Source organism: Bos taurus, chromosome 26 (assembly GCF_002263795.3).
Source record: "Bos taurus isolate L1 Dominette 01449 registration number 42190680 breed Hereford chromosome 26, ARS-UCD2.0, whole genome shotgun sequence".
In the NCBI taxonomy this organism is placed as follows: Eukaryota; Metazoa; Chordata; class Mammalia; order Artiodactyla; family Bovidae; genus Bos; species Bos taurus.
This window is the reverse complement of record NC_037353.1, coordinates 4,636,612-4,664,077: the sequence shown is the minus strand read 5'-3', so window position 1 is coordinate 4,664,077 and position 27,466 is coordinate 4,636,612. Positions and strand designations below refer to the sequence as shown.

Here is a 27,466-nt window from a genome sequence, read left to right as displayed (position 1 = left end):
CCAAAAGTTTATAAAGCTTCAAGAAAAAATAACACTCAGAATTTAAAAACTCAGCCTGTAGAAAAAACAACAAAATTACTCTGAAAACTTGAATTTAACATCTCTGAATAAAAATACACTCTGTAAGATGGAAAAAGTGGAAGGGGTAGATAAGAAAATATGCCTTTATTATATTAAGATTAAAATTTGCATAAAATATATGCTATGTATGGTTTCAGAATGTGTTATCTATTATGTATGAGTGTGTGCATGTATATTGTTCAATTTCTCTCGATGTGTGCTGCCTTTAAGAAATTAAGAAATGTGTGCTGCCTATAATTAAGAAATAATATTTAAATGAAAGATGTTTCAGAGACAATCAAGTTCATTGAAAATTACTTAGGTGTAGTCTCCATTAATCATCTTTAATTATAATTGAAACAGATTCAAAAGAAACTATTGTATTGTACTATGTTCAGAGAAATAAAATCAGTCCTTATATTCATTGGAAGCTGAAACTCAACACTTTGGCCACCTAATGCGAAGAGCCAACTCATTGGAAAAGACCCTGATGCTGGGAAAGATCGAAGGCAAGAGAAGAAGAGGACAACAGAGGATGAGATGGTTGGATGGCATCACTGATGTGATAGACATGAATTTGAGTAGGCTCTGGGAGTTGGGGATGGACAGGGAAGCCTGGAGTGCTGCAGTCCATGGGGTTGCAGAGTTGGACATGACTGAGGGACTAAACTGTACTGATGTTCAGAGAAATACAATGTTAACAAGAGGAAGATGACATGAACTAAACTTTGAAATAGCAAACTGAAAAAAAGAAAATTTACAAACATTTCCAGAATAATACTAGAGGGACCATGTGTATCCCACAAATAGATCAGTACAGTCCATGAGGCAAGGATATTGCTATAATGGTGCCCTATGTGATAGTCTGTAATAGTCTGGAAACATGAACAATTAAGATTTTTTAATTCTTCTTGCAGAAGTGTTCAGTTTATGTAGCCAGTTCTTCTTAAGGTATCTAAAGGGGGAAAACATCAGTCTAAGAAACATAAATGTTTCAGCTCTTTGGGTGGTTTTATTTTCCTTATAATGCTATTATTAGCATTGTAATTGGAGAAGGCAATGGCACCCCACTCCAGTACTCTTGCCTGGAAAATCCCATGGACGGAGAAGCCTGGTGGGCTGCAGTCCATGGGGTTGCTAAGAGTCGGACATGACTGCGCACCTTCACTTTCACTTTTCACTTTCATGCATTGGAGAAGGAAATGGCAACCCACTCCAGTGTTTTTGCCTGGAGAATCACAGGGATGGGGGAGCCTGGTGGGCTGCCGTCTCTGGGGTCGCACAGAGTCAGACACAACTGAATCAACTTAGCAGCAGCAGCAGCATTGTAATTTGTATGTCATTCTCTTTTAAGTTTATTAGTATAAACCACTGTCACTCTACTTTTTGACCTCTAGACATACTTGATAAAAATGAAGTTTCCAGGCTCAAATGTCAGATCTTAGAAGATTTTAGTCTCAGACATTAAAATATGTCTATACCTTTAATCAGATAAGGCAATGGCACCCCACTCCAGTACTCTTGTCTGGAAAATCCCATGGATGGAGGAGCCTAGTGGGCTGCAGTCCATGGGGTCGCTGAGAGTCAGACAGGACTGAGCGACTTCATTTTTACTTTTCACTTTCATGCATTGGAGAAGGAAATGGCAATCCACTCCAGTGGCTCTTGCCTGGAGAATCCCAGGGATGGGGGAGCCTGGTGGGTTGCCATCTATGGGGTCACATAGAGTGGGACACGACTGAAGCGACTTAGCAGCAGCAGCAGCAGCATACCTTTAATGATGACATATCTATCTCATCACTGACTTTCCATGGATTAATGGATTACCTAACAAGCATAACAATACACATGGAAATGTTCCTCAATTTTCATTTCAGGGTTCATTTGAATTAATAAGCCCTCCAAGGAAAAAATATAATCATTAATACTTTGAAAAATAAAATGGGGACTTCCCAGTTGGTCCAGTGGTTAAGGATCCACCTTTCAGTGCAGGCAAAAAGAGTTCTATCCCTGGTTAGAAAACTAAGATCCCATATACCATGGGGCAACTAAACCCATGTGCTGCAACCTCTGAGCCTGCACACTCTAGAATCAGTGCTCTGCAACCAGAGGAAGTCCATGAGCCTCAGTGAAGAGTGCTCATGCCACAGTGAAGACCTAATACAGCCAAAATAATAACAATAAAATGAAATGCAGTTTAACAAAGTTAAATCTTCAAAGAAGTGAAAGTGTTAGTTGCTCAATCATGACCAACTCTTTACAACCCCATGGGCTATAGCCTGCCAGGCTCCTCTGTCCATGGAATTTTCCAGGCAAGAATACTAGAGTGAGTTGCCATTCCCTTTTACAGGGGATCTTTCCAATCCAGGAATTGAACTTGTGTCTCCTGCATTGCAGGCAGGTTCTTTACCATCTGAGCCACCAAGGGAGTCTTCAAGGTGTTCAGTAAATATGAACAGATATAAGGGAAGTATATATAAATTGTGCACAGGAGCACAAAGTACTCATTTTATATCTATATATCAACATATAAAAAGAAACAATTATTTATACATAATTAGAAGTAACAATAGAAATAAATATAAAAAATATTTTAGTGAACACTGGTGATATGTCAGATAGTGTATTCAACTACATGAAAGTGAGTTTCAGAAAGTTATTTTTAATACGAAAATAGCCTTAGGAAGTATTAATATATGACTTTTTGAGATTATAAACAGCATCTCTTCAGACAGTTGCTCTGGTTGTGCAGTACATAAGGATTTCATTCACATCATAGATATATGCCAAGTTACATAATAGTTCAAGGGCAGGATGGAAGATTTTTGGCTTCCAGGCTGAAAGCCTGAGCAGTCAGGGAGAACCCTTTCCTTAAAAAACAAAACAAAACAAACTTATGTTGACTTTCATGGTCTGCACACACTTAGGTAATCTCTTTCTAATTCTCTCTCTCTCTCTCTCTCACACACACACACACACACTCACACACTCATTGGCACATATATCCTTTTATAGCCTCTTTAACACTCCTACACTTTGATTCAAAGTTAGTTATAATGCTTTGATATATGGTTGTTTTTAAAGAAATACTTTTCCTATCTGATCATGGTAGTATTACCTAGTCAATATGGACAATCTGAAAATGCAAAGAAAGTAATAAAAAATGAAAACAAAACTTACCCCTTATATACCACTTTCCTTCCTTCCTCCCCTTCTTTCCCTCCCTTTCATAATTCACTAATTCATTCAAAATCAAAATAAAATAAAAAACACAAACCTCATGGACAACTTGGTTTTTTACCTCACTGTGAATAACATGGTAGAATAAGGAATATGGTCTTAATATCTTCTATCCCACATAATACATAATTTAGCAGATAGCCCTGCCTCCTCTGCTTCCAATGGCATCTCCTGTGCAGGCTCCCCACATTCGATTTGGGATCACAGCACATGTTCCCATTTCAATAAAACTGTCAGGACTGATAATGAATTAAACTGTATGCTAAAATATCAATCCTAATACTTTCATATTGGGCTAGATTGGCTACTAAAACTATAAATCAATTATGTTTTCCAATATTCTACTGGCTAGCTAAATTCTGACTTTTAAAATTTAATTTAATACTATCAATCTCAATTATGCATTTATTCTTTCTTAAATCTGAAGTTATCAAACAAATGGAATCTTCATTACAAATAGGTCATCTGCAAATTTTATTATTGAATCTAAAAACTTACCCTAACAATTTGAGAAACATTGAATGACTCAAAAATTTGCCCAATTTCTTAAGTAAGAAAAATTTGAAAACAACTATTATGCAGTAAACTTTTCTTAGAAGCTGATTCACACATGTGGATAATACTAGAATATTCCATTTCATGATAAAATATTTCTTGAATAAACAGTATTTTTTTCCTTCCAACTTCCATATGCCTAAGTAAGGAAATATACAGAATAAACACAGGAAACCTTTTATTTGAAAGTCCAGGAGAATTCTATTCTTTAACATAAGAAAAATATAAACTGCTATACTATAATAGCCTTAGGGTATTTAAAATTTTTCCACCTTCATATTTCTCTGTCTTAGATCCTAACTATGTATAGAAGTAAGGTGTCAACTATCAGATAGGCTACTCTAACCAGTAAATCCAACCAGTAAACCTCTTAAACTTTTTTTCACACATTTCTGTCATGATTAGGATTATCACTACATTTTCCTTTGGTCTAACCCATACCTGCATTCTCAAGCATTTGGATAAGAAAAATTGGCTCAAGAAATCCATATCACATATTTCAGTTTTGTTATTTTGTGTGTTAGCCATGCTTTGTTTACTCCTGATTTCATTCCTGCATCATATGTTCTCAAACTTTAATAGGGATTTTAAAAAACAGTAGCTGTGAAAACCATTTTCATGAACAATAAAATAAAAGTGATGTCAGAGTCCCTCACTGAGGGAGACCAGAGAGAAGTAGGTGACCTACAGGGATGTGTTATTACTTCTGAGGGGGCATCAGAGGATGCAAGTATGGAAGGAATGCTGAAAAGCACAGAAAGTTGAGAAACCTCTATAAAAAAAACTATACAAAATTTTTGTTTCTTTGCCACAGTTCTGATCTTTCAGTCTTCCTAGGTGTTTAGCAACTTATCTCCAGGAGGAAAGAACTAAAAAGGCTTTCTAAGTGTGGCTGGAAGGTTTTCCATGAGGGCAGTGAAGGGGCAGCCTTACTGTGAAATCTAACTTGGCAGGTGTGAAGCTATACTCTTCTTCAGAAAGTTACTTCATGGTCAGTGGTGACCTGATGATCTTATTTTGGGGGCTATCAATACAAGCACATTTAAGAGACCAAGAGCTGAAATGAACTTATTAAAGAAGCTAATTTATAGCATTACAGGTTAAACCAGGGATGATTTCCCCCGATAACCTAAATTACATTGCTAAAAAGTACAGGGTTTGTGAAAGTCTAATATGAGCAATGACAGTCCTTCCATCTCAGTGTAAACACTATGAATAAAAATAGAATGCCTTATGGCATGAAGAAATATTAACACACTGATTTGCCATCTAGTCTTGAGGCATAAATTAAAATGCATTATTTTACTTTAAAGTCATGCATTTTTAAGTTCCATTGATTTTTATTTTTGCTTTAAAGTAGCAATTACATTATTTATTTCTTACTACACTTTTAACTTTGTTGTTAGACTGGAGACTCACAATCCTTATAAATGGCAATGACAGGGACATTAAGTTCAGATGTACTTGGAGTAAACACTGTGCTAATTAGCTGAACTTTCCAAGGGATTAGGCTGTTGACTTTATGAAAATAGTTGATATTGTGAATTATTCTGCAAATCCCTAGAGGCATGATTTTCTAACTATGGAGGACCGAGAATGCTTTAATATGTATATAATTTGAACACTGTATGGGGGATAAAGTCAAATTCATTCATCTATCATCAGATTATTTAATTTAGCCAAGCAAAGCTCACAAAAAACATACAAAAATCACAATCTTTGATGTCTCTAAGAGCAAATAGGTAACACGACAGCAACAGATGACTAGTAAAAGTAATAAGCATAATAATAACAACAGAACAAAACATTTTTCTTGAATAGCAAACTTCTAGGATGGGAAAATGTATCCATTTTTCTTCTTTTAGATAGAGAGATCCACATTCCCATTAAGTAGTATTCAAAGACAGACACCGTCAATACTGAAATATCTAAGACAGGTACATTTGGGCCATTGCAGATATAACATGTTAAATGGCTCCATAGAGCTTGATGACTAATGTATTTTTATCAAATGACTGAGTTACTATTAAGGAATGACTCAAAGTCTAATGCCAAGTCTTTTACACTTATTCACTCTTTCCAAATAAAATAGTGAGGGCATGAAACCCCCCAATTTAAATGCAAAAATCACTTATGACATCCACCTTTGACCCCTTCAGAGATCTCTTCTCATAGGGAATTTTGGTATTTTTCATATTCCTAATTTTATCCAAGGCTACTGTTTGTGTTTGTCTAACGGCTAGCAAATAGAATTTCATGTTGTTTATAACAGTTAGGCATTATTTTAGTGAGAACATGTAAGTGTTCAAATAGAGGCTGAACACTGGATTTTCTACCATATTGCAATCCTTATTAAGAAACAAAGTGCATCAGATGTTACTTTTGTAAGATTATTTTAATTAAATTATTGCAAGGAGTCGCCAACTTTTAAAAATGAACTACAAATTAGCATTATTCATTTCTATGATGTGCTGCATTTTCCATAGAAATCCTGGCTAACGCTAAAGGTCAGAGTAAAAGCACACTTACCGTCATCATATTGGCCCAAGCAGACTGTGAAGAGACAACCAAGGATAATCCCTGAAATGAACCATTTCCAGAGAGAAAACTGTTGGAACATCTTCTGTCGAATTCCACACAAGGTTGATCTGAAATAGAAAGAGGGAAAAAGAAATATTTGACAAGTTCATTAATCTGTTATAGGTAAACACACCTGTCACAGCACAGAAAAGCCTTAATGACTTCATAGTTAATTACCTGTGCCACACTATCCATTATCAAAGTAGCATAATTGTTTAATGTACTAGAACTCATCTACATGAGTTTGCAGATGAGCAATCTCTAAGAAAAGACATCCATTCTGTTATTTACTTTGTAAGCAAGTAAGTTGAGATGTTAACATACTGATGACGTTAGAGCATCTTTAAAATTGAGACCCTGTGAGTGATTCAAATGTCAATCAGTTTAAGTCACTGGATTTATCTTAGGTATAGAACAATTCAATTATAACTTGTAAGTTTTTGCAATTACTTAAGATGTTAAGCTGTTGGTGTCCTACATAAAATTTCAATAGCCATTTGTCTTATGGAATTACGTAGAAAAACCCATCATCAAAACAGAAATTCATTTTTAGTAGAGTGACAAGAGATTGACTTAACTATGTCATAAAGACTAAGAATAAGCCGTCAGTTTTTACCACATCTGTCTTTGGAAGCATTTGCATTAATTTCATTTTAATTCTTTTGTTTTTCTTTGCAATCTGCCAGTAAATAAAGAAATTGAATGAGGTGTTAGGGGCCTGTAAGCAGATGGGCCAGTTTTCTATCTCCATCAGAAAAGAAAAAATGAATTAGCCTAAAGGGGCAAGAGAGGCCGTGAAGGCCGTGATAGATTGAAAAGTGCAGGGTTTTTCTGGAGAAACGTGGGAATGTAAACCAGCGTTACTGAGTCTTCTGATTTTCCAGAACATGATACATTTCTGTTTCCCATGGTAAATTTCAAATTTCCACATGAGACTGCTGAGTGTTTAGATGGTTGTCCAAAACTTTTTAATGACTAAAAGCTTCTGGCAGGTCATACTGTCTTCTAAGGTCCTTCAGTTTACAACTCCTGACAGGGATTCTCTCTATGAAACTACTTATGGGTAAGGTCCTTCAGAATGCACAAAGGAAATAATTTGAATTTTACTTTTGCATATATTTTGCTAAATTTGTATTTCTGCTTTATTTTTGTGCATTTTATAAGGTTTATTTGCACAATAGCCTGCAAAATATGTAATTTATTTAAAATTATATTAAAATTACAAGCTCAAACCATTTTTATTCATGGAATGAAAGTGAAAGTGAAGTTGCTTAGTCATGTCCGACTCTTTACAATCCCATAGACTGTAGCCTACCAGGCTCCTGCATCCATGGGATTCTCCAGGCAAGAGTACTGGAGTGGGTTGCAATTTCCTTCTCCAGGGGTCTTCCCAACTCAGGGACCAAACCCAGGTCTCCCACATTGTGGACAGATGCTTTACCATCTGAGCCACCAGGGAAGCCCATAATCACGGAATCCGTGGTCCATAAATTTCAAGTCACAGAACTAGATCATAGACCTTCTAAAATGGAATCTATTCTTCTGTGTTTCTTCATCTTAATAAAAAGAGTGTTCTTTTTATCTAACTCTCACATATTTTCCCCCTCTAACTGGTAAAGAACTCAGCTTCTACTTTTATAACTTCTAGATAAAGATAGAGCCCGTCATTAAATGTCAAGCAACTATAATGATGCATGTTTATTGCAGGAAAGGAAAAAATAAAATTGGCAAATGCTAGTCATTTTAAGAGCAGTTTATTAGAGTGAGGCTTCTTTTTAAATTCAAGTTCTTCAACTCCCATTATGACGGAGCAAATGAAATAGCATCTCTGTTTCACTTACCTCATTATTAACATGGAGATACGATAGTGCCTACCTCATACATTTATTTGGAGGATTAAATAAACGGCTATAAATACATGCTTAGAATACCTCAGAGTGAGCACTCCACAAAGCTTAACATGAGTGTTTTTGATTCAGCATCTATGAAGTCTTCAAAGTGGTTAAACATAGATTTTCTCAACTCATCTTGAGTGAAACCTCTAAGGTAGGTATTATTGTCTCCACCCTGTGGAGGAAAGGATATGCTCACACACTCAAGGTTACAAACTCATGAGTGGCTGAAGTGGTGGTGAAGTTTGTAAGCTTGAAATTTCTGCTCATTCCATTACAAAAAAGGACAAAAAAAATTTCAAGAGAGAACATGGTTCTAGTTTCAAACTGCATGGAGGCCCAGAATAGCTTGCTGCATTTCTTTCCTGTATACTAAGGAGAAATAGTGCATGCTTCTTCCCAAACCTGAAGTACAAGATTTGTGCAAATACGGGCTTCAATTCCTCTTTTTCTAAAGAAATGTTACAACATTAAGAAACAAAAAATAGTTTTTAAATTTTAAAAATAAAGGGAAAACACTTAAATGATATTAGAAAAAAACTTTAAAAAAAAGCAATATCCATTTTCTTTACTAATTTTACACTCTCTAGAATTGCAGGCAAAGTTCTTACAGGTGCCTTCAAACAATACTCTAAAATAGTATTGTACTTTTATTATAAATTTCGTTTATTATAAATTCCATATTGAACACTGCCTTGTTCCTTGAGTGGAAAATTTCCTTCCAGATCTGCTTGGTCAGTAATACTAGGCCCTATAAACCTAGACCATGATCGATTCTAAAAAGAAATGTAGCTGACCTATAAATAATGTCATTGTACTTGTTTTTTTCGAGATGATTGACTACCATATTCAACACTGTTATAGTTAATAAAGACATGGTGTTGCAATAGTGATTTGAAAACACAGTTGATCCTTGAACAACTTAAGGGTTAGGAGCACCAATCATCCCCCTTCCTCCAACCAAAAATCCAAATATCTCTGCATCAAATGACTTACCCAAAAGCAGTAAGCTAAAACAGTTTGGATAGAATCAAGACTCTAGGCTGCTCTCAGTCCATGTATTGTGATTCCTGGGCTTCCCAACTGGTGTTGGTGGTAAAGAACCCGCCTGCCAATGCAGGAGACATAAAAGACGTGGGTTCAATCCCTGGACTGGGAAGATACCCTTGAGGAGGGCATGGCAAAGCACTCTAGTATTCTTGCCTGGAGAATCCCATGGACAGAAGAGCCTGGTGGGCTACAGTCCACAGGATCACAAAGAGTCGGACATGAGTGAAGCAACTTAGCACACTACACACATTGTGATTCCCTAATCAAACACAAATTTTTCCCCACACTTAAAGATTTGCAAAATAAAATTATAGACGCTAATTTTACTGAAAAAAAAAAACACACAGATAAAAGTGAACCTGTGCTGTACAAACCCATGTTGTTCAAGGGTTATCTGTAGTATTCTACTGTCAATAATATTGGGGGGAAAAGCACTGTTTCCAATTATGTAATAATCTTACACATAAGTGGTTTCAGTTTCATGGTATTTACTATATATTTTCTGTAGTCTTTGGAATATTTTACTATTATTACTAAAGACACAATATATTGATTTTGAGTTTCACATTATTTGTATGATAAAGCTACCAGATACAATTCATATTCATTTCTCTGGCATTGAATATTCTCAGGAATTCAATTATTCAACAAGCATTTATGGAGGGTCTATGAGGTACCACTCACTCTAATTGACAGATGGAACTTATCAATTAAAAAAAATGCATATCCCTGCTTCTATGAGTCTTACATTCAGAAAATGGAGTAAGGTTATATGAAACAAATAATTGCATTCCATTAACACACCTGCAGAAAAACTTGACAAGGAAAGCATAACTATTTCAATAATCCTTACTGAAAGCACCCTTGATGGTATCTAGTACCTTGAGGGTAGATTACTGTTCATCTCTTGGAGGGAGGTAAATAAAAGGCCTTTCACTTTAAAGTATAAATGCAAAGTCTGTCAGTACACAGTGCTCTACTCTTTACCTGCTGATCCCTGCCTTCTGGAGTCTGGGTTGGTTGTGGTGACACATGGCAAAAGCAGCCAAGGTTAACAGCGGTTTTCCCTCTGGTACATTTTTGAAAATGCTAACTCCTTTTTTTAAGGCTCTGCCCTGACTGCTACATGAAAAACCACTAATTTCTTTGATGTATCAAAGTGTGGATACTAACACCATGATGAGAAATCCCACATCAGCATTGTGTCAGGAAGGAAGCTGGAATCTCCCAGGGAGCTGAGAGAGGAACATAAGCATTTCGCCCTTCAACAGTCTGTTCGGTCACACTTTGGTACTTTGCTATCACTGACAACATCTAGATAGAGTTATAATAACAAAACTTGTTACTTTTATACTGCTTATAGAAAATTTATACTATTTACTTCCTAGAATATGCAAACTCTCTTTTAAAGCACCCTTAGCTATGAAATTTAAAATACAAGCCTTTCCAAAGTCACCACATCTGACCACACCATATATGAATTTCCTTACTGCTTGGTGGAAAATCTTTCTTTTACTTCACTGTTGTGGGAATAAACAAGAAGGTCTTCATCGCTAGAGAAAATAGTTATCATTCATAAGCATGACCTGATGAGTCAATCTTTATCTTTTTTCTTTGTAATATGCACTTTAAAAAAATAACATTTCAGAGCCTTTATGATCTATTCTCTTTTTCTATCTATCTCTTCCTATAATTTTAATATATTTTATTAAGTATATATTAATATATTTATGTTTAGGACTACCCTGGTGGCTCAGACAGTAAAGAATCTGCCTGCAATGCAAGAGACCTGGGTTCGATCTCTGGGTTGGGAAGATCCTCTGAGAAAAGGAATGGCTAACTACTCTTGTATTTTGCCTAGAGAATCCAATGGACAGAGGAGTCTGGTGCACTATATAGTCCACAGGGTCTCAAAGAGTCAGACACAATTGAGCAAATAAGCATGCACACATGCATGTCACATTTATAAAATATACTATCCTTATAAAAGTATATATGCAAAGTAGAAAATATATTTTATTTTTTGAAGAATAAAATACATTGAAATATTTATATTCATATTACACCTTTATTCATAAAAACTATGTAAATAAATATTTATTTTAACTTTATACTATATTTATATGTATACTATATATAGATAAATATTGATCCTATATATATATCTTTTTATTCATTAGCTTAATTCTGTTGCAAGGACAGAAATGGCCAGATTGCCCCCGACAGAAAAGTTACCTGTGTTTTCATCAGGCACTGTGAGAGCTAAGGTACCTCTCCAACCTGGCCCAAACTAACCAGACTTGCCTAATCTTTGATGGAGCTTACAGTCTGACGTGCCACAGTGCCTGAGTTTACCTTTATTGCTGTTCACTTTAAAATGTATATTTGTTCGTGTTCACTCTCAATGCGTGCATTCATAATATATAAATATATGTGTATATATATCTACATATATGTGCATTCATAATACATGTGGTGTGTGTGCACGCATGAGCATCTGCGCATATGTTGTCACTTCAGTCTGACTCTTTGTGACTCCATGGACTGTAGCCCATCAGCCTCCTCTGTCTGTGGGATTTTCCAGGCAAAAAATACTGGAGTGGGTTGCCATTTCCTACCAGGGGATCTTCCTGACCCAGGGATCGACTCTGCATCTCCTTTGTCTCCTGCATTGCACTGGGGTTCTTTTTTCTACTTTATATATATATATATATATATATATATATATATATATAAAATGCTGTCTTCCTGTTTTCACTTTTAAATGTATATTTGTGTGTACTCTTTCTGTGTGCATTGATAATATATATATATGTGCATTTATTTCAAATATATATATATATATATACTCCTTCCCTACCTCCCTTCCTCCTCTCTTCATCCCATCTGACACAATTCAATATGCATACATACAATCTCAATCTAATGGAATCAAAATTGATAAAAAATAGTTTAAAAACTGAGGAGAAGAAATCCATAAGAACTTATTTCACTAACAGTGTAACTGTTCACAGGACATGTGTTGGATTAGAGTTTTAACATTTTAAATATTACTCAACATTTGTAAATATTAAATGAGAATAATTTCACTCAAAATACATTTCCTAGAACCATATGATACAAACAAGAAAAATCTAAGTTAGATATTCTTCTTCTACAAACTTTGATGGATCTTAACAATAAAGAGGGCTTCTCTCATAGCTCAGCTGGTAAAGAATGGGCCTGAAATGCAGGAGGCCTGAGTTGTTCCTGGGTTGGGAAAATGACACGGAGTAATGACCTAAGTCAAATCCCTTATAATTACACAGTGGAAGTGATAGATCTAGGGAATCGATCTGATAGAGTGCCTGAAGGACTATGGACAAATATTCACAACATTGTATAGGAGGTGGTGATTGAAATCTTCCCCCCAAAAAAAGAAATTCAAAAAGGCAAAATGGTTGTCTGAAGAGGCCTTACAAATAGAGAAAAAAAGAAAGTGAAAGGCATAGGAAGAAAGGAAAAATATACCTATCTGAATGCAGGATTCCAAAGACTACCAAGGAGAGATAAGAAAGCCTTCCTCAGTAATCAATGCAAAGAAGTAGAGGAAGACAATAGAATGGGAAAGACACGAGATCTCTTCAAGAAAATTAGAGATACCAGAGAATATTTCATGCAAATATGGGCACAATAAAGGACAGAAATGTATGGACCTAACAGATGCAGAAGATATTAATAAGAGGTGGCAAGAATACACAGAAGAGCTATACAAATAAGCTCTTCATGACCCAAATAACCACAATGGTGTGATCACTTACCTAGAGCCAGACATTCTAGACTATGAAGTCAAGTGGGCCTTAGGAAGCATCCCTACAAACAAAGCTAGTGGAGGTGATGGAATTCCAGTTGAGCTATTTCAAATCCTAAAAGATGACGCTGTGAAAGTGTTGCACTCGATATGCCAGCAAATTTGGAAAACTCAGCAGTGGTCACAAGACTGGAAAAGGTCAGTTTTCATTACAATCCCAAAGAAAGCCAACACCAAAGAATGTTCAAACTACCACACAATTGCACTCATTTCACATGCTTAGCAAAGTAATGCTCAAAATTCTCCAAGTGAGGCTTCAACTTTATGTGAACCCTGAACTTCCAGATGTTCAAGCTGGATTTAGAAAAGACAAAGGAACCAGAGATCAAATTGTCAACATCCACTGTATCATAGTAAAAGCAAGAAATTCCAGAAAACAACATCTACTTCTGGTTCATTAATTACACTAAAGCCTTTGATGTGTGAATCAAAACAAACAGTGGAAAATTCTGAAAGAGATGGGAATACCAGACCACCTGACCTGTTTCTTGAGAAATCTGGTTGCTGGTCAAGAAGTAACAGTTAGAACCAGACATGGAACAATAGACTGGTTCCAAATTGGGAAAACTGTAAGTCAGTGTTATATATTATCACCCTGATTATTTAACATATATGCAGAGTACATCATGTGAAATGCTAGGCTGGATAAAGCACAAGCTGGGTATTAGGAAACATCCCATCTCATTAATGAAGATTGCTGAGAGAAATATCAATAACCTCAACCAATAGACATGAGTTTGAGCAAGCTCTGGGAAATTGTGAAGACAGGGAAACCTGGCATGCTGCAGTCCATGGGGTCGCAAAGAATCAGCCATGACAGAGAAACTGAACAACAATAACAACAATCAAGAACTTAATATGTCCATAGGGGTTTTTCCTTTTCAAATGGTAGTTTTAATCATAAAACTCTAGATGATGGAAGAAATGACTCCGGGTTTTCTTTTTGGATAATACTCCTCATTAAGGATACAAACTACTGATAAACATAGCTAGCTTATTCAATTTACATATAAAAATTATATCCTATTACAAAAAGCCAATATTCAATATAACCAACAAAAAAGTATAAGATATATGTTATAATAATCTATTCATACTAGTTGGCTTAGTAAAATATGGATAAATTAAATATTAAAAAGGAAGTAGATTTCACTACCTATGTCCATTATGACTGGATATTCTTTTTAGTGTTTATACACGCATTTACTCAATAAGAATTTATTGTATATTTATCACATGTCAGATATTCTGCTTCTACTGAAGAAATAAATCAATTTAGTTTCCTCACAATGATTTTGCTATTGACCAAGAAACATATTTCATATTTTTTGTTCAGTATGTAATTTCAAAGTGCATTAGTAGTGATTCTGCATTAAAGGAGTTTTAAATTTTAGTTTCCAAATTTAAGAGATTTGCTTTCAATCTATGCTTTCTGAATTAGCATCTAAATACTAGTCCTAGACATAAATATATTTACCACAATCTTAGAAAAATAATAGGAAAAAATAAACTTAGCTTGACAAGATTGAACACCAAGAAATGGAAAAAACACAAGCATTATTTTATCTGTGGAATGTTTGACTTAAGAACATAACCAAATAAGTCTGAAACTGAATAAAGCTCAGGCAAGTGTATGCATGATTTTCAAAGGAAACTTGAAGGAGAGTTCTGTGTAATGTCATTCTCAGGCATAGAAAACAGATGATTTTAATATTGTTGTTTGATGAAAGTTAAACATCCCTAGAAATATGAATAAATTAATAAATAGATTATTTTTCTCTTAGCATATGTCCATTCACAAAAATAAAGATATTAAGCCAGTGAAGAGAGATTACAGTTGAAACTGTAAAAATTGCAGTGCCTTTTCCTGAGACATTGTAATGAAAGTCCTAGTTTGGGATGCGAGAGACTTATGATACATTCCTAGCTCTGTCACCTCTGTGTCATATGAATGGTTAACTTGTGAGACTTGTGAGAGTCCACTTAAATTTAGGATAATAAAATTCATTTCACTCTGCTATAGTCAACAGATGACAGTTTTAACAACAACAACAAAAATAGGAGTACTAAAGAGTATTTACTTTTAAAATTCACTGCCTAAGTGGTTTATTGAGTGCTGATTCTGGAAAGTGTATTTTATAAGATATAGAAAATATGGTAGCATGAGAAAAAAATGAAGGGAAAAAAAAGAAGAAAGGTTGGAAGGAAGGGAGGGATGCAGAGAGAAAGGTTTATGTGAATTTTTAGTGTTTAACAGGATGTGTGAGTCACACCCTAAGGTGTCCCACAATAAACCATGCACTTGTATGATCCCCCACTCACCCCACTGAGTGCAGATGAAGTCTATGGCTTTGCTTTTAGCTCATAGAATGTTGCAAAAATAATGTAAAACTATCCCCTTGGTTCAGTTAAATTATATAAGATGCACTATTAGCACAGTGGAGAGAGAATTTTCCATCTGAGATTTAAGAAGCAACTATTAACATTGTAAACTGCCTATGAAGAGGAACATATGCCAGGGATCTTGTACCTGAGGATGGCCTCCATACAACAGACTTCAGTTATACAACAAAAAGGAAAAGAATTCTGCCCATAAACTAAATGAATCTAGGATTCTTTCCTAATCAGTCCTATAGATGAAAATGCAGTTGGCAGGCAATTGATTGCAGCCTTGTAAGACACTGAGCAGAGGACCCAGCTAACTGGTAGTGGGACCCCTGATCCAGGGAAACTGTGAGATAATCATTGTGGATTGTCTTAAGCCATCAAGTTTGTGGTAGTTTGGATGTAACAGTAGAAAATTAATGCATAGGAGGATCTGAGGTAAACATGGCACATGTAAAACATTGATCAGTTTAGTGTTTGTTCTGAATTTTAGATAACAGCTGCTTATGGGATTGAGGATGGAATCGTACATATTAAACAAAACTAAAGGGGAAAACACACATTCAACAAAGAAGACAGTTGTCTTGCACAAACTAATGGCTATAGTTTCAGTGAAATGAAGTGTATGGGGAGCACAGTTTTCAGTGTTGTGGTGCAACACTTGAGCATTTCTATGAGTTGCCTGCCTTTTTTCATGGACGTCTTCTGTACAAACCTTATTTTCCTGGAGTCGCATACTATATCAGTGCATATACAGAAACCAAACACAAACCACTTTGTATTTCTTTGCAGGAATTTTCAAATAAGGTACTCAACAAACTGAACTAAAAATATGTCATCTTTTATAATTAAAAAAAAATAGAATATTTTGTTAAGGACTAAATCTGTAAGTTTAATGTTAATGAAAATGTTGGTAAAGATCAATATTTTTGGTATGATAGATACTACTGCTATTAAAAACATTAAAATATGATACTAATTTAGGTAAATATAGGTAAACAATTAATAGACTGTTCTGTTTAATTTCACTTTGTGCTTTTCTTATTTTTCCTAAAAAAGTATAAGCAAAATTTGTAGTTTGGTGTATTTTCAGAAATATCATCTCAAATATAATGTCAATTAATTGTTTAAATAGGAGAAGATATACAGCTAAGAAAGTATTTTTAAATATCTCTGTTTTGATATAATTATTTTAAGCTTTTCCTATTTATGTTATAAATTTGTATGATTAAAGAAGTGCTTGATGTTCTCAACTGGCATAAGTACCAAGATGAATGATTTGACTTAGAAAATTAACTGAATATACAAGAGTCATGTAAGCCCTTTATTTATGCTACAGAATCATCAAGGTCAATATGACCTTTCCTGAAGAGACAATATATCAATGTAATGAAATTTGAATTTCAAATTGAATTTTATTTGATCCTACAGAACCTCTGGCAAATAGGAATTTCTCTAGAGACTAGAAAAATAGACATGTTACAATTTTATATCAAAATATAGTGAAATTCTATTCAGCTGAAATGATTTTAAAAAGATATAAGATTTAAAATATTTTGCACATTTGGATGCTTGAAAATCATAGATTTGAATTGAGATTATTAAGTTTTGAATATTTAACTATTTTGTTGAAAACAAAATGCATAAAATTAAGTTATGGGTATAAAAAGACTTTACAAAGAGGAAATACTATTGTATTTCCAATCAATCAATACACTGTAAAGTCTAATGCTCATTAAGGCACCGTGGCATTTTTTTTTTTTTAATGATGGCCATTTAATAATGACTAGGTTGGAGAATAAAGTATATGCAAGACAAAACATAAAGAATAGTATGTAGTAGAGAAGAGGAGTAAAGATGGTTGTTCTACAGGAGTATGGGTGGAAATGTCACAAGTAAATTGTCAAATACTATTTCATGAATATAATGGAACATCCATAGGGCACTGAAGTCTAAATAAGAACTTGATGGGAAAAAGGAAGAGGAAAAAAATCACTCAGGTAGGAGAAATAAGATTCAAGACTAGAGGAAAAGAAATAAGATTTAAAATTAGAGGATTAAATGTAAATATTAACTAAAGATAAAATCTACATATGGAGTTTCAGGGGATACATTGAAAGTATACCTCACTAATCAAATCACATGATACTGAAAACCTAGCTAACAATTTTTCGTGTGTTTTTTGTTTTTTTAATAGTACTAGTGATGTACGGATATGTTTAAAAAGAAGGTGCGTGAAGAGGATAAGTAGATTCACCTGGTAGAAGTATATAGCACGGATTTGAGGGGAATAATGAATGACAGACTAAGTGCTTTTGAATACTTTAATTACTTCAGTTTTATTCTGTTTAAATACACCTAGCAAGTTGCTCAGTATTTGCAGGACAGCTAAAATAAGAACATTAGCTGGTTTTAGAGCATTCTTTATAAAAGATAGTATTACAATTGTAAAATTCTGTCCTATTTACCAAAGGTAACTCAATACAATTATTATTCTTTATGTTTGAGAGGAAAACACAATTTAAATAATTTTATTTTATTCATAGAGATTGTACTTTATGAGTAATGAAATGTCAATATACCCGATGTATAAGTACACTGATATGAGCAAAGCATTTAATAACCTATCATAATGTCTATTTTTTAATGAGTTTTCGTAGAAAAATCTCTAAAAGGATGTGAACATAAGCCGTATAACACTATTTCTTTTGAAATGGCAAAAGCAATGAAAAGTGATAAAGGTTCCTTTAAGAGGAATTTTCAGAAAATAAAAACAAAGAAAAAGCATGCATAAACTATAGTTTTTTCTACTTAATTAGCATTCTTGTCCAATTAAACAATAATCATAAAGTAACTTTTTTGCCTTTAGAATTACTGCTGAAGTTCAAAGGTTCAAGTTTTTAATTGCTACTTATAAAGGATGCAGTGTAACTTTCAAAACTATGAAAAGTCTCCTATTTTACATGATTCAGCAAGATGTTTCTCTTAGAAAAAATATCATTAAAGAGCACTGATTTTTATGTAAATTAATGGCTAAAAACTTTTTTTGTTTCTACTTTCCAGTTTCAGACCTGGGTGAATAAATCAGAATCAGGCATCTTTTGTGGATAAAAGTAAGTAGAAATCTTAAGATTAGAAACTTATTAGTGTGATGCCCATGGGCAAAGATGAAATGAGATATTATAGATGATTTTGGAGCTGCAATTTTAATAATGATAAGGGTAGAGTGAAATGAATAGCTGAAGAAGAAACAAATTTCATCCCTCTGTCCAAACCCATTAATCTGTTAGCATGTCAAAAGTATATTTTACTAATAATTCATAATAGTGGGTATATGAAGACTAAAAGATAATCAGATATAACACTGGTGGGATGAAAATTAGTGTTAAGTTGTAGAAAAGAGAAATTGGAGAGAGATGATGTGTCTAGTGAGTTTTAGGCTGCACACATTAACTGCAAGTAGCCACAGTTCTTTAGAGAAAAGATTGCAAATGAGTAAGATTCAGCAGTACAGTTCAGTTCAGTTCAGTCGCTCAGTTGTGTCCACTCTGTGACCCCATGGACTGCAGCATGACAGGCCTCCCTGTCCATCACCAATAAATAGGCAGGATTTAATAAATAAGGACAATATACAACCTTGATGTAATCCTTTCCCGATTTGGAATCAGTCTGTTGCTCCATGTCCAGTTCTAACTCTTGCTTCCTGACCTGCATACAGATTTCTAAGGAGGCAGGTCAGGTGATCTGGTATTTCTGTCTCTTGAAGAATTTTCCACAGTTTTTTGTGATCCACACATCAAAGGCTTTGACGTAGTCAGTAAAGCAGAAGTAGATGATTTTCTGGAGCTCTCTTGCTTTTTTGTTGATCCAACAGATGTTGGCAATTTGATCTCTGGTTCCTCTGCCTGTTCTAAATCCAGATTGAATATCTGGAAATTCAAGGTTCACATACTGTTGAAGCCTGGCTTGGAGAAGGTTGAGCACCATTTTGCTAGCATCTGAGATGAGTGCAATTGTGTGGTAGCTAGAGGATTCTTTGGCATTGTCTTTCTTTGGGATTGGAGTGATAACTGACCTTTTCCTGTCCTGTGGCCACTGCTAAGTTTTCCAAATTTGCTGGCATATTGAGTGCAGTACTTTTGTAGCATCATCTTTTAGGACTTGAAATAGCTCAACTGGAATTCCATCACCTCCACTAGCTTTGTTCGTAGTGATGATTCCTAAGACCCACTTGACTTCACAATTCAGGATGTCTGGCTCTAGGTCAGTGATCACACCATCGTGATTATCTGGGTCGTGAAGATCTTTTTTGTGTAGTTCTTCTGTGTATTCTTGCCACCTCTTCTTAATATCTTCTGCTTCTGTTAGTTCCATACCATTTCTGTCCTTTATTGTGCCCATCTTATTCAGGTATGACCTAAATCAAATCCCTTATGATTATTCAGTGGAAGTGAGAAATAGATTCAAGGGGTTAGATCTGATAGATATAGTGCCTGAAGATCTATGGATGGAAGTTTGTGAGATTGTACAGGAGGCAGTGATCAAGACCACCCCCAAGAAAAAGAAATGCAAAAAGGCAAAATAGTTTTCTGAGGAAGCCATACAGACAGATGTGAAAAGGAGGGAAGTGAAAGGCAAAGGAGAAAAGGAAAGATAAGCCCCTTTGAATGAACAGTTACAAAGAATAGCAAGGGGAGATAAGACAGCCTTCCTCAGTGATCAATACAAAGAAATAGAGGAAAGCAATAGAGTGGGAAATGCTAGAGATCTCTTCAAGAAAATTAGAGATAACAAGGGAATATTTCCTGCAAAGATGGGCACCATAAAGGAGAGAAATGGTATGGATTTGGAGATTATTTGTTAACATTTATTTCCCTTAATTCAGGTATGCGTATGTGTGCAATGTATACATATATACACAACAACACATGATATATATGTTATATTATTATATGTATCTAGATAGATATAGTGGATGGATATATAAGTATATGTATGAGAAAATTGAGAAAAATACACAATAATATCAGAAGATATGTTTTTTCAGGAATCAGATTGCCATGGACAAAATTGGGTAATTTATGTTGGAGAAATTGTAAAGAAACAGGCACATTCTCAAACATTTCTGTGAACGTAAATGCTACAAATTCTATTGGAAATGATTTTTTGGAATTTATTATTTGGAAACTAGCATATAATAAAATATATGTTTGATAGAAATTCTATATTAAAAATTATCATACAGATATATTCACATATATTTCCAGATAACTTTGTTTGAGGTATATGGATATTTACTGAAGTATCATTTATAATACTAAGAGACTGGGAATAGTTAAAATGCACAATGATAATAGCTAGATAAATAGGTAAATAAATAAAATTCTATAATACGGATCGAGTATATGATATATACCTATTTTTTACAAGAATGAACTTTATACTCCAAATTAGAAAGATTTTCAAACACATATTGTTAGAGAGGTAAAGAATTTGCTTAGCTTAATAAAGCCTGGATGTTTATATTGAATTGACCAACTTTTACCCTTTCTTGATAGAAAGTTGGAGAAGGCAATGGCAGCCCACTCCAGTACTCTTCCCTGAAAAATCCCATGGACGGAAGGGCCTTGTGGGCTGCAGTCCATGGGGTGGCTAGTGGTCGGACACAACTGAGCGACTTCACTTTCACTTTTCACTTTCATGCATTGGAGAAGGAAATGGCAACCCACTCCAGTGTTCTTGCCTGGAGAATCCCAGGGACAGGGGAGCCTGGTGGGCTGCCGTCTATGGGGTCGCACAGAGTTGGACACGACTGAAGTGACTTAGCAGCAGCAGCAGCAGCAATAGAAAGTTTAATAAGAGTCATATGTTCCACTTGATAAAAAATATATAAATATGTCTGTTCATAATTATTTTATATAAGCTCATGAGATATTCTACTTAAAATCACAAAAAAAAAACTGTATTTTTTCTTACTGGCATTGATTAGTTAAAACAAAAATGCTTTTATACTCCACTGGCTGATACATGTATATTCTCAGAAGAGAAGCCATTTAATATCTCAACATAAAGGAAATTAGTTTTATTTCTTCCTTTAATCTGTGCAACATAGAATATATAAGAAGAAAAAGTAGCTTCTGAACATTTCAAACTTTTAAAAATGAATTTGTAATAAAGATGCTTCAAGTTTCATTTTCTACACTTAAGAGATACTCAGGACGTAAGGGAATTATTTAGGTCAATACCACCTGGATATTTAAATTAAATTTTCAAAATTTGCATTTTCTTTATAGAAAATCTAATAGTAACAATAATATGCACCTTATCCTGAAGTCAAATATTTATCACACTGCACTCCAAAGCTAGAGGAGGTGATAGAATTCCAGTTGAGCTATTCCAAATCCTGAAACATGATGCTGTGAAAGCGCTGCACTCAATATGCCAGCAAATTTGGAAAACTCAGCAGTGGCCACAGGACTGGAGAAGGTCAGTTTTCATTCCAATCCCAAAGAAAGGCAATGCCAAAGAACGCTCAAACTACTGCACAATTGCACTCATCTCACATGCTAGTAAAGTAATGCTCAAAATTCTCCAAGCCAGGCTTTAGCAATATGTGAACTGTGAACTTCCTGATGTTCAAGCTGGTTTTAGAAAAGGCAAAGGAACCAGAGATCACATTGCCAACATCTGCTGGATCATGGACAAAGCAAGAGAGTTCCAGAAAAGTATCTATTTCTGCTTTATTGACTATGCCAAAGCCTTTGACTGTGTGGATCACAATCAACTGTGGAAAATTCTGAAAGAGATGGAAATACCAGACCACCTGATCTGCCTCTTGAGAAATTTGTATGCAGGTCAGGAAGCAACAGTTAGAACTGGACATGGAACAATAGACTGGTTCCAAATAGGAAAAGGAGTGTGTCAAGGCTGTATATTGTCACCCTGTTTATTTAACTTATATGCAGAGTACATCATGAGAAACACTGGACTGGAAGAAACACAAGCTGGAATCAAGATTGCCAGGAGAAATATCAATAACCTCAGATATGCAGATGACACCACCCTTATGACAGAAAGTGAAGAGGAACTAAAAACCCTCTTAATGAAAGTGAAAGAGGAGAGGGAAAAAGTTGGCTTAAAGCTCAACATTCAGAAAACAAAAATCATGGCATCCGGTCCCATCACTTCATGGGAAATAGATGGGGAAACAGTGGAAACAGTGTCAGACTCTATTTTTCTGGGCTCCAAAATCACTGCAGATGGTGACTGCAGCCATGAAATTAAAAATGCTGACTCCTTGGAAGGAAAGTTATGTCCAACCTAGATAGAATATTCAAAAGCAGAGACATTACTTTGCCAACAAAGGTTCGTCTAGTCAAGGCTATGGTTTTTCCTGTGGTCATGTATGGATGTGAGTGTTGGACTGTGAAGAAGGCTGAGCACCGAAGAATTGATGCTTTTGAACTGTGGTGTTGGAGAAGACTCTTGAGAGTCCCTTGGACTGCAAGGAGATCCAACCAGTCCATTCTGAAGGAGATCAGCCCTGGGATTTCTTCGGAAGGAATGATGCTGAAGCTGAAACTCCAGCACTTTAGCCACCTCATGTGAAGAGTTGACTTATTGGAAAAGACTTATTTTGGGAGGGATTGGGGGCAAGAGGAGAAGGGGACGACAGAGGATGAGATGGCTGGATGACATCACTGACTCGATGGACATGAGTTTGAGTGAACTCCAGGAGTTGGTGATGGACAGGGAGGCCTGCTGTGATTCATGGGGTCGCCAAGAGTCGGACACGACTGAGCGACTGATCTGATCTGACTCCCTCAGAGAACAGAAGTTTGTATGGGGCTTCCTAGATGGCGCTAGTAGTAAAGAGCCCACCTGCCAATGCAGGAGACCTTAGAGACAAGAGTTTGATCCTTGGATCTGGAAGATTCCCTGGAGGAGAACATGGCAACCCACCTCAGCGTTCTTGCCTGGAGAACCCCATGGACTGAGAAGCCTGGTGGATTACAGTCCATAGAGTTACAAAGAGTTGGACAAGACTGAACCAACTTAGTAGGAGCATGAGCATGAGAATAATATCTCAAGACACATTTACAGAGAAATAGAAAAAAAAAATCATATCTCTATAAGAAGTAGCAGCATAAATAATTCAGCAATTCCCTTATTGTGTTCCTATGCTTAAAATCATAAAGCACTTTTTAATTGAAAAATGTTTATGTTAATTGTTCAATGTGAAACAATAGAACTGACAGGAAAACTAGTTAAATTTCTGTTATTCAAAATTTAGTTGCACTGATACAGTGCCAGGATATAAATTCATGTCTCACTATTTGGTGCTCTTTTCTCCCTATTTCCTTGCATCCATCTTTCCATCTTTTCACTCTGTTTATGTAATCCTGTGGTTTCTACATCAGAAGTATATCTTGGCTTCATCTATTTCAATCTACTTTACTCCATTTCCAAACAAGTCACCATGAATATGTGTGTGTGTATGTGTACATATATTTCATATACAAAAGCTTTATTGTCCCTCCTTATTAGATTCTTGTATGAAAATCCAAATCTGAGAGATGTAACCCAGTCTTAATCATGCGGCAGGTTGATGTATTTTAGAAAATTAAAATTATCTACTACTATTAGTAATTTGACTATTATATCACATTATTTATTGTTGTTATAAACCTCTGCCTCTATGTTGGGCTTCTGCAGTTCTGTGGAGTTTTCCATTTTTGTTTTTGTTGTTCTCTTTTTTAATTTTAATTTTTAATTTTCCAAACCTATTATTATTTTTTCTACATGTATTCTTTTTTTGCTTATCCTACTGTTCTTTTCCCCTTGCAGTTAATCTTTAATATATATAAATCTTCTTTATCTACCTCTAATTTTGCATAACTATTCTTTCTTTCTTTTCTTTCATTTCTTTCCTCTCAACACACTTGTTAGTTTTATTTTCATTGCTTTATTACCCAACTGGCACCTTGCTTTAGTTTTGTTTTCCTGTTTGTGCTTTAGTTAGTTTTGTTCTTAACTGGTAGATATAATTTATAATTCACCTGGTCAATCTATTGTACTTTATTTTTGTTGGACTGTTTTCATTTTGCTTATGGGTGTACACATACATGTGTATATTCATTCACACTTTTTATTGTTGTTCTAAACCTCTGCCTCTAAGTTGGGCTTTTGCAGTTCTGTGGAGTTTTCCCTTTTTTTTTTTTTTTCTTTTTTCTTTCTCTGTCCACTTTTTCTTCTTATTTTTTATTTCTCTATTTTATAATTTTAATTTTTAAACCTATTATATTTTTTATACATTTTTTCCTGTGTTTGACCCTTGCTTCTATGCAGGAAAGCTATGACAAACCTAGACAGTATATTAAAAATCAAAGTCATTACTTTGCTGACAAAGGTCCATATAGTTAAGGCGATGGTCTCTCCAGTATTCACGTATGGTTGTGAGAGTTGAACTATCAAGAAGGCTGGCCGCCAAAGAATTGATGCCTTCAAACTGTGGTGCTGGAGAAGACCTTTGAGAGTCCCTTGTACAGCAAAGGAGATCAAACCAGTCAATCCTAAAGGAAATCAACCTTGAATATTCTTTGGAAGGACTGTTGCTAAAGTTGAAGCTCCAATACTTTGGTCACCTGATGTGAACAGCTGACTCATTGGAAAAGACCTTGATCCTGGGAAAGATTGTAAGAGGGAGGACAAGGGAACAACAGAGGATGAGATGGTTGGATGGCATCACTGACTTAATGGACATGAGTTTGAGTAAACTCTGGGAGTTGGTGATGGACAGGGAGGCCTGGCGTGCTGTGGTTCATGGGGTCTTGAAGAGCCAGACACCACAAGGCAACTAAACAGCAAGAACAATCAAATCTTTATGATGTGCACATGAGACAAAAATGATACTGTATGTCAATTTCAATAAAATAACACTTTAGCAGGTTTTTTGAATGAATATTTTAATGTAATGTTTTGCTTTAGATTGTTATTTTTAAAAATAATAGGGACTGGTTTACTAGGTTACTTTAAATCTTTTTTTTCCTTAGCAAAAAAAACTCTTTATTGAATTAAAAATAACTAACTTGAACTATTTCTGAGGTTTCTAATTAAACCAAAAAAGAAAATTATCAGTGTAGTGAAAACGTAGCTTAAAAAATGAGGATAAGTGTGGAAGAGTGAAATAATGGAAGTGTTAGAACTTATAATTATAAAACATATGTTTGAGCCTCACAACTGCATTTTTCACTTAGGTAGCCTCTCCCTTCTCCAGGGGATCTTCTCAACCCAGGGATCAAACCCAGGTCTGCATTGCAGGCAGATTCTTTACCAGCTGAACACAAGGGAAGCCCTTCAGTTAGGTAGGATTAAATAAACTGCTTATTCCTTTAATCCTCAATTTTATTCCTTCAGAGTTGGACTAATCATGTTAAACCAAGAGGACTGTGACAATGTTAAAACATAGTTACTAACAAGTAGCAGTTCAATGTAATTCTGGCTAAACATTGAATAAATATTTAATACAATTTCATCATTTTCACACAAGTGAAATTATAGCACAAACTTAACATTTCAGAATTCAAAGCTTGATAAATCCAGATGTTAAAGATATAATATTGTAAGAAGAATATATGCTTATGAAAAGCACACAGAGATCCCATTAAATGTGTCAGAATGTCCTTAGATAAGCATGCTTACATTGTTTTCTCCTTCCATCTTAGTTTTGAAAAGCTAGCTAAGCCTGTGGAATTAGAGTTGCTATTTAGTAATAATGCAGGGATAAACTAACTCTTATTAAAATTAAAATGCTCAAGAACTTCACAGAAGTTAACTTCAAAAGCAACATCTGTATATCAACAAAGCAATTATCTTTTCGATAAGAAAAATTCATGAGAAAATTTCAACAAAGCAGTAGCAAGTTGTCTTTCTATAGAAAAAAGAACCAAGACTTGCATTTATATTTAGCCATTGTGAATGAAAAAATATACACCAATTCATTCAATACTTATACAAAGAACATTTCTAAAGTCACAGTAAAGTTAATGATTTTTTAAATGATTAGATGATTGATAGATCTTAGACTGCTTAAAAATTCCACTGCTCAAAAAGTAATTTAATATTTTTTATATTTACCATCTTGAGTTCCTTCTTTCTCAAATAATATTTTCAAAATATTTTCCCAAAAACATTTAATATTTTTAGATACAGTTCTGTAGTCAGTTACCAAAACCTTAATAGAAGAATTCCTGCTAAGATTAGTGTTTATATTACTTTACCTACATGAATAATAGATTTGCATAGGTATGAAATAGGTCACATTTAAGTAGGAGTAAAATGATGGTAATATAAGCAATTCTACAAATACATATGGGAAATGCATTATTCATTTAAAACATTCAAATACAAAATGCTCTCTTTTGGAAACTGTAATTACAAAATTCTCAGAAGCAAGGGGTTTATGTATTATGTAATATGTTCATAGAAATTGTTGGTCTCTCAACCAATACTTAATCATCAATTCATGAATGTTCATATACAACAGGAGAAAAATTCTATTCAAATTTACATGTTGCTGTTAACCCCTTTCCTTGTTAACTTATTAGATATAGAAAATACTTTACATAAGCTAGCAATTAGGGAATGAAGAGTGCATTGGGGAAATAAATATATTTGTGATATCTCTGATATTTTCATCATCATTCACCCATTCACTAAATAATGACATTAAATAATTATGTAAATCCTAAAAAGCAAATATCATATAGTAGTTGCATGACTATGGTAGGTACAAAGCAGAGAGAATGAAGATATATTTGTGGCTTTGAGTTGTTCTTCATTTCTATAGAGACAA

The 27,466-nt window shown here is 34.7% G+C and overlaps 1 protein-coding gene across 1 annotated transcript in view; it reads right to left on the bottom strand.

Annotated features, from left to right (window-relative positions):
* PCDH15 (protocadherin related 15) overlaps nt 1-27,466 on the bottom strand; it is a 1,060,244-nt gene that overhangs the window by 905,220 nt on the left and 127,558 nt on the right. Inside the window, exon 2 of the mRNA XM_059881970.1 lies at nt 6,385-6,503. Within this exon, the coding sequence (XP_059737953.1) occupies nt 6,385-6,475 (91 nt within the window). The 5' untranslated portion in view covers nt 6,476-6,503. The remainder of the gene's footprint in view (nt 1-6,384; nt 6,504-27,466) is intronic.